Genomic DNA, 8,855 nt, shown 5'->3' with positions numbered 1-8,855 from the left:
CCAGGTGGGAGAGGGAAAGTCCCAACTCCAGCCTCCTCCAGCCACCCTGCCCCACCTACGGAAGGAAAGACTGAGAAGCACTCCTGAAGGTCACAGCCTAGGCACAGGCTCACCCAGTCACAGGACTGGCTCTAGGTATTTTGTCATAAGAAGCTTCATGCAAGCAGTTTCGCCAACTGATTGGCCATAAGGCACTTTTGCAGTAAAAGACAAAATAACTGGCTGATGGTTTGGTTTGACAGTTTGGTTTCAATGCCGTAAAAGCTAGAATAACCGGTTGATGGTTTTGTTTCCCAGTTTGGTTTCAGCTGGTTAACAGTTTGGTTTCGTTTCTCCATTGATGCAGTACTCCCATCTTTATATCATAGAAATCTTGGGCCTCAATGGTCTATACAGTGATCAGTATGTGTGGAGGTCTTAAGATGTGGAGAATAACAAATGTACATCAACTTGATAGAAAATACGGTGATAGAAAACTTACTGGAAGTGTGAGATAAGAGAGTGTAAAGCCAGATTGCATACCATACGAGAAAATAACAAATCGGTTTGCAGATCTTTTGGTGAGTACCACCACCCTCATGCTCTACAAAACCAAAAGCTTACCAAGCTATGGCTAATCATTCCCAACAGGCTTCGAGAGCACTCATGCTCGATTTTTAAGCTCATTTAGATCCAACAGCTTGTTCTCTAACACCATCTTTACCCAATTTTTCATGCAATATTAGAAGCTGGAGGCAAAAGTGGAATCACACTCCTCCGATCCCCCACAAAAGAAATGGTTATGTGATTCCTGACGAGTTTCTTGAAAATGGTGAAAGCTTTTTGCTATTTGATAGTTAAGAACATTATGTGGATGGAATTTTGGTATTGGCACAGAATCTGGCTTAGATGATTCAGTGAAATATAAGGAACTGAGAGTGTGATGGAACTTTAAAAAAGGTAGTCCAGATATGTACTACCACTTACATACGTTACACATATGGAAAAGAAACAGCAGCATCCCTGTCTGTTCATTTTACTCCTAGGGAAATCTGAAGAGACTCAGATCTCTTTACATCGTAAAGAGTTTATGTCTGACGTTAGATCCTGAATCTTTAGTGACTGTCTTTGAGAAAGATGGTATCATTTCTTCCTCTAAGATATACTCAAATACAACCATCAGCGTGAATCTACACATACTTTAAATGTATTTAAATGCTTTTTGGATTTATTTTTCACAACAAAATCTTTTAAAATTTGTTACTGATTTTTCATGTTTCATTATGTCCTTTTTCTGAATGTTCCTCTTTTATTTTCATTATTTTATCTTTAACGGCATGATTGCCTTATGGCCAATTAGCGATGTGGTGAAACTGCTTGTGGTGAGGCTGCTTGCACTAAAGATGTTTACAGTGAAAATCCTTGCAGAGGACTAAAGAATGCTTCACACCACTAAAACCCAGAGTTCTTTTTACTAGGTACATCCCAACCAGCTTTCAATGAATTACATGGGTACTAAAAGGTAAAAAACACATTTTTAAAGAGACAACAGAGCAAGCATCAGAACCAGACTCAGATACAGCAGGCATTTTGGAATTATCAGACTGGGAATTTATTTTATTTATTTATTTATTTTTAACTTTTTATTTTATATTGGAGCAGAGCCAGTTAACAACACTGTGATAGTTTCAAGTGCACAGCAAAGTGACTCAGCCATACATGTACATGGGTCCATTCTCCCCCAAACTCCCCTCCCATGCAGGCTGCCACATAACACTGAGCAGAGTTCCCTGTGCTATACAGCAGGTCCCTGTTGGTTATCCATTTTAAATATAGCAGTGTGTACATCAGTCTGGGAATTTAAAATAATTAAAATTAATATGCTAAGAGAATAAGTATTAACATGCTATGAAAAAAGTAGACAATATTCAAGAACAGATGAGTAATGTAAGCAGAGATGAAAGCTAAAAGAATCAAAAAGAAATGCCAGAAATAGAAAGCATTATAAAAGAAATGAAAAAAGACTGATGGGCTCAGGAAAGCACCTATGAGCTTGGGGATATATCAACAGAGACTTCCAAAGCTGAAAAGCAAAGAGAAAAAAAGACTTAAAAAAAAAAAAAGAAAAAACAGAATATTCAAGAACTGTGGGACAACTACAAAGGTATAACACATGTGTAATGGGAATACCTCTAGAAGAAGAGAGAAAGGGCCAGAAGAAATACCTGAAGTGATAAAGACTGAAAATTTCCCAAAATGAATGTCAGACAGCAAACCACAGATACAGGAAACTCAGACAACAATAAGCAGGATAAATGCCAAAAAAAATCTACATGTAGGCATATCATATTCAAACTGCAGAAAATCCAAGATAAAAATCTTGGAAGAAGCCAGAGGGGGCGAAAAATACCTTATCTTTAAGGGCCAAGGATAAGAATAACATCAGACATCTCCTCAGAAACCATGCAATCAAGGAAAGAGGAATGAAATATTTAAGTGTTGAGAGAATAGAGCTACCATATGATCCAGCAATCCCATTCCTGGGCATACATCTGAAGAAAACCATAATTTGAAAGGATACATGCACCTCAGTGTTCACTGCAGCACTATTTACAACAGCCAGGACATGGAAGCAACCTAAATGTCCATCAATGGAGGAATGGATAAAGAAGATGTGGTACATATATAAAAAGAATACTACTCAGCCATAAAAAAGAACGAAATAATGCCATTTGCAGCAACATGGATGGACTCAGAGATTGTCATACAGAGTGAAGTAAGTCAGAGAAAGACGAATATCATATGATATTGCTTATATGTGGAATCTAAAAAATAATAATACAAATGAACCTATTTACCAAAGAGAAATCGAGTCACAGATGTAGAAAACAGAGTTATGGTTACCAAGAGGGTAAGGGCGGGTGGGAGGATAAACTGGGAGATTGGGATTGACATACAAACTACCGTATTTAAAAGATAACTAATAAGAACCTACTGTAGAGCACAGGGAACTCTATTCGGTGCTCTGTAATGACCTATGTGAGAATGAAGTCTAGAAGAGAGTGGATATATGTATATGTATGGCTGATTCCCTTTGCTGTACAGCAGAAACTAACACAACACTGTCAATCAACTATACTCCAATAAAAAAAAAGTTAACTAAAAAAAAAGTGTTGAGAGCAAAACACCCAGCAACCAAGAATTCTGTATCATGTGAAATTATCCTTCAAAAGTGAAGGAGAAATACTTTCTCAGACAAACAGAAATTGGGGGAATTTCTTGCCAGTAGACCTGCCTTGCAAAAAATATTAAGAGAAGTTCTTCAGAGAGAAGGAAATGATATATGTCAGAAACTCAGATCTGAAAAAATAAAGAGCATTAAGGAAGGAATAAATGAAGATAAAATACTTCCAATGGTTTTGTACAACACTTACCTTGCTGTTTGTCATAAATTAAAACCAGTTTCAATCCTTAGGCAGAGTTGCATTAATAAGTGAAAATCGCTTGGAAGGAGACAAGGAGAAAGATGAGCAACACTTGGTTAAGATTCCTCGACAGTAACTAAGATGCTTTCTTTCAGAGATGCTTATGCTTTTAACAAAGGCCTGCAAAATACATTCAAATAATAAACCACTTATCCAAAAGGCATCGTGGTAAGAGACCTCTAGGTTTAGAATCAGGCAAAAGTGGTTCAAACTCCAGGCTAGGCAACTTGCTGACTGTATAGTCGTGGGTAAGTTGCCTGAGTAACTCATCTGTAAAACAAAAATAATGAAACCCACATTTCATATGTTAAGTGTAAGGATCAAACGTGAAGGATATGCAAATTCACCTAGCCCTCTGTCCCGCTAATTCTAAGTGCTTAATGACTGAGTTGTAAACAGTATGAACCTGGCAACTTCCTCTTTACATTAGCTTCACAATAAGCTTAGAGGTAGCAAGTCGATGATCAATCTCTAGCAAATGTATAAAACTTCAGAGCATGCATTTTGCGGACATCATCCCAGCTGTACTTTACATTGAAATTTTTCCTATGTATTAAATGTATTAGTTTTAAAAAATATTATCTTGCTTCATACTTCATAATAGTATGAAACCTTTTGAAACAAGAAGAGAAATAAAAAGGTAGAGACCAAACCAACAGTTTTATATTTTCTCCAAGGAATGGATGAAACGATCCTCAGAATTATCTTCTAGTAGTACCTCAACTGCCAATCTTCATAATACGGCATCCAAGGCAGACCCGCTGGTCCATGTTCCCAACCACAGGAAATGCCTATCACACACATATTTATGGGTCACTATGATTCATTTCTGTACTTTGCTTTTTTTTTTTTTCCTGGCAAGGATTAAATTTCAATTATTTGATGTTTACCGAATCTGCTTTGAATACCTGCCTCATGTTCTAATTTCCTTATAAACTACAAACATCAACAAATCTCTATACTAAATATCATTCTCTATCTCAGGGAATATTCCCTATGTTGCTAAGTTCCTCAGTGATGTGCACAATGTCACAAATTAAATCAAAATGCTAGAAGCAAAAAACAAATAATTCTTGGCTCAGTTCCATGTTAATGAGGCTACGTTTTCCCCTATTTGGAAATACGTCTAGGCAGGACTTGTCTGCCAGTTTGAATATGATATACCATAAAGGCAAGATCGTCTTTAAGTGCTTTAAGGACATTTTTGATGTTTTACCTCTCACAAAGACAAAATCTGTACTTCACACCCCACTTTAAAAGAAAACATGATGGTACAATTAGAGCAACACACAACGCAGAGCTAAAAACGTCACTTAGTCTAGCCCTCAACTTCACCGAAGCAAGTCTGAATGTAATAGATAATACATTTGATTAAGAACTGTCAGAAAAGAAAATATATTAATTTCCCCAGTAACAAATTCTATTATTTTCAATTCTGGGGGACCTACTTTTCAGTAAAACTTACGCACTTTTGAAAATTATGATTTTCTTATTTCCCCCTTTCTGGAGAGCGAGGCAGAACAGACTTTGAGTAGTCTCCCCGTCATCCCTCTACCAGGCCCAGGTTCTCATGTACTACTGGGCACAGTGGCCAAAACAAATCTGACCATTTGTTCCCTTCCTGAAACCTTAAATAGTTTCCCATGAATCTTCCACATGAAACCCAAACTGTGATGCATGGAAATAAGGCCGTGAACAGAGGTCCCTCCTTACCTCTGCAGGATCACCTCCACCACTCCAGACCTCCAGCATCGCCTCACACAGGCCGTTCCAGCATCCGGCACACGGAGCGCCCGCTGTCCTAAACTACTCCATCCTGTCCTCCATTCTCCAGCACTGAGTCCCAGGTAATCTTTAAAAGGTAACTCTGAGTTCTCTTCCGAGGGAACCTGCCCCAGTGCTCCAGGCTGGCCAGATGCTCTCAGCGCTGCCACGATCGTCCAGGCAAACCTCCAACGTGGCCCTTCACACTGCACAGAAATTATGTTAACGCACTATAACCTTCCTCCTCCCAAGTCTGGAAAGTATGAACAGAACAGCTGATTCATTTTTATTCAAAGTACTAAATACGTGCTGGGCACTGAACATTTTCACAGTTGTACTAAATTTTGTGTCTTGTTTGCACATGCTATTTCCTCTGGCAAATTTCACCACGTCCTTCTATGTCAAGTTGGAAAGTCACTTCCTCCGGGATATTATTCACAAATTCTCCAAGAGATTTCCCAAATACTTACTGTGTGATCTTGGAAACATCACTTAACCATCACCTAATCTCTGCACCTGTTTTCTCCACCATAAAAATGGAATGATCCCAGCTTCACAGAGATATCACGAGGATTAAATGAATTAGTATGCCTAAGACACTCAGAACAGAGTCTGGCCCTTGTTGTCTGAGAAATGTTCACTATTCCTATTATTCCAAGTGATGATGTTAATGCCCTCTTATCCCACATTATTGTAGAAAGGATTTAAGATGATTCACTTAAATCAGTATTTGGTATACAGGATATAAGGGATAAGCAGTCGTCTTTCTGTTCCTAACTTTTTTTTTTATCACAAGCAACTCTCAAACCACTGACCATTCTTTACCACCACTTGGCAGTTGATAAACCAATCAAAAACTACCTGTTTCTTCTAGGTCTTTGCTTGAATTCCTGCTGCTTAGCTTGTTCAAAAACGGCCCAGCGTCCTGCTTTTGCTCAAGCCCAGACTCCAAAGGAAGTCTATGAACTCTCCACTGGAGGTGAAATGATAAACTCGTCTTTATAAATATTTAACTTAGCCTAGATTTCAAAGAAAGTATGTAAATTGCATTCACGGTCTTCAACTTTAAATCATTTGCACTATATATTCCTTTCTGACTCATGACACCCCTGCATGGATGTCTAATAAGCATCCCAAACATAAACCGCTCGAAGCTTAATTCACCCCCCGCCAAACCTTCTCCACACCGCAGTCTTTCCCATCACTATCGGGAGGGCAGCTCCAGTCCACTCGTTCACACCCCAAAAGCTGAAGTCATTCTTGACTCTCATACCCCATCCAAACTCCCAGCAAATCTACCTGCAAATGAACACCCAAATTCCAGCTTTTTACCACCATCCGTTCTGGTTCCTGCCTCTGCCCTTGCTCTTTACAGTCACTTCTTCAAAGAGTCATCGGACCTTCCCACCACCTCAAAGTCCTTTCGCATCAACGCCCGCCCAACAACACACCAAGCTTGATAAAACATCGGCTCCAAGAAGCTGGAATTATTCTTGTAATGTTTTGTTCAATGCAGCATCACCAATACCTGGGATCATGCTGGGATAATGTTAAGAACCTGATAACCTATTTGAATAACTGCTCTTGCCTCAAGGCTTTTTATACTTGCTGTTCTCTGCCAGAAACGCTCTTCGCTCAGACACCTGCATGACTCCTCACTCAACTCCTTCAGGGCTCTGCTCAAGTGTTGCCTTACCAACTACCCTTACACTCCCATCTCCCATCCACACCCTTTTCAGTCCCACGAGACCAAGAATGTTCGCAGTGCCTTGCACTTTGCAGATGCTCTTAAGATTTTGCTTTCTATTACTATTTTATTAATGTTGTAGGCTAACAGCTAACTTCATGACATTCTAAGTACGACAGCTATATTTATTTGTTGGAAATATTTGTTCTCACATCTCCAGTATAAAGGAATACCTAAAAATTTCCATCTTAAGCCACACAACTACCTTAAAAACAGATATAAATTATGAAATTATGATTGAACAGTTTGTTTTAAAAAAAAACAACTGCCTTAAATAATGCCCAATCATATCCCAGAACCAGAAGTCTTAGTAAATCTTTAATAACTGAAGTCAGAAGAATTTAGATAATTTTTAGTGTTCCCAATACCTACTTAGAATACAGACAAAAAATACAGAAAAGTGTTTAATATCACTATAGAAGCAGAAAATGTAACTATTTACAGTATATATTGATCCATTTCAAAATCATTATTCTGAAAGAAATGAGACACAAAGGAGTACATGTATGATTCCATTTATATAAAATCTTAGAAAATGCAAACCAATCTTATCAATACATTAAGAGAGAATACAGAACAGCGGTTGCCAGTGTCTGGGGCTGGAGGAAAGGATGAACTGCAACCCCGCAGGAGGAAACTTATGGGAGGCGGTGGGCGTGTTCTGTATCTTGATTGTGTTGGCGATTTCATGGTTGTGAGCAACTGTCAAAATTCATCTAATAGTACAATTAAAATTGATTAAGAGATAAATACTTAATGAAATTAATAAAATGTTAAAATGAGATTATTTTTATGACTACATGAGATTGGGGAGCTTTTTATTACCCAAGCATAATCAGAAAAACGAACGGAACCCGCATGAGATTTCTTCCAATGACAAGAAAAGACCACGTCCACAGTGGGTCTGAAGGGATCATAAGAAGACAGAAAGATTAAGATTGTACTCTTCAAGGACTTCCCTGGTGGCCCAGTGGTTAGGACTCAGTGCCTTCACTGCCGTGGTCCCGGGTTCGATCCCTGGTCAGGGAACTAAGATCCCGCAAGCCAGGAAGAGGCAGGGGGTGGGGGGAAGATTGCACTCTTCAAACCACACACATGCACAACAACGACTACACGTCATCTCATTTTCACCTCACAACAAATCCTATCAGGAAAGTGATTAACAGCATGCCATTTTATAAATGAAAAAGCAGGTACAGAGAGTTTAACTTCCCCCAAACCACCAAGTCAGTTTTCAGCTGAACTGAGAATTAAATCCAGGCAATTCATACTCTTAACCCACTTTTCCACTTTAGATTGACTAAAATTTTAAAGATTGATAGTACTTAAGTACTGGTGCGGCACAGGGGAAAAGAGCATCCACAACCGGTCGATGGGAGTTTATGTTAGCGCCACGCTTTTAGGAAGATATTTTGGCAATACCAAAACTGGTAACAGACACAACTCACAAGCTCTTTAAGTCGGCTAGCAGTCCCTCACAGGAAACTGCAGTGTAGAAATCTCTCTGCAAGTGCATTTTCAAGGATGCTACTGTATTAATTACATGACACAAAACCTGTAAACAATCTCAGTGTCAACAAGCAGGGATGGTTAAACGATTTACAGTACACATCACCCCTGGCCATAAAAAAGAATAAGAAATAGCTATATGAATGTCTTGAGTAAAAGCCAAACAGTAGAACTGGGCATATAATAGCAATTTAAATAGCACAAAATAAACATTTTGTAAGAATTCAACAAAATGTTAATCTGGAGACTAGGAAAGTATGGTCAGTTGAAAGTAACCCTATTATCCCTATTTTCTGTATTGTTTCTTTTTCTTTTTTCTTTTTTTGGCTGCACTGTGTGGCTTGCAGGATCTTAGCTCCCCAACCAGGGAC

General features: G+C 38.7%; 1 protein-coding gene across 2 annotated transcripts in view; it reads right to left on the bottom strand.

Annotated features, from left to right (window-relative positions):
- Positions 1-1,565: 1,565 nt before the first annotated feature.
- The window catches only part of AEBP2 (AE binding protein 2), a 74,438-nt gene continuing 67,148 nt past the window's right edge, over positions 1,566-8,855 (bottom strand). Inside the window, exon 9 of one of the 2 annotated variants that reach the window (XM_033430272.2) lies at positions 1,566-5,434. In XM_033430272.2, the coding sequence (XP_033286163.1) occupies positions 5,386-5,434 (49 nt within the window). In that variant the 3' untranslated portion in view covers positions 1,566-5,385. Of the gene's footprint in view, positions 5,435-5,456; positions 7,692-8,855 lie in introns of those variants that run through there. The other variant, XM_033430273.2, reaches the window with a different exon arrangement.

Source organism: Orcinus orca, chromosome 11 (assembly GCF_937001465.1).
Source record: "Orcinus orca chromosome 11, mOrcOrc1.1, whole genome shotgun sequence".
Classification (NCBI taxonomy): domain Eukaryota; kingdom Metazoa; phylum Chordata; class Mammalia; order Artiodactyla; family Delphinidae; genus Orcinus; species Orcinus orca.
The sequence above is the reverse complement of the archived record's forward strand: the minus strand, read 5'-3'. Positions and strand labels throughout refer to the sequence as shown.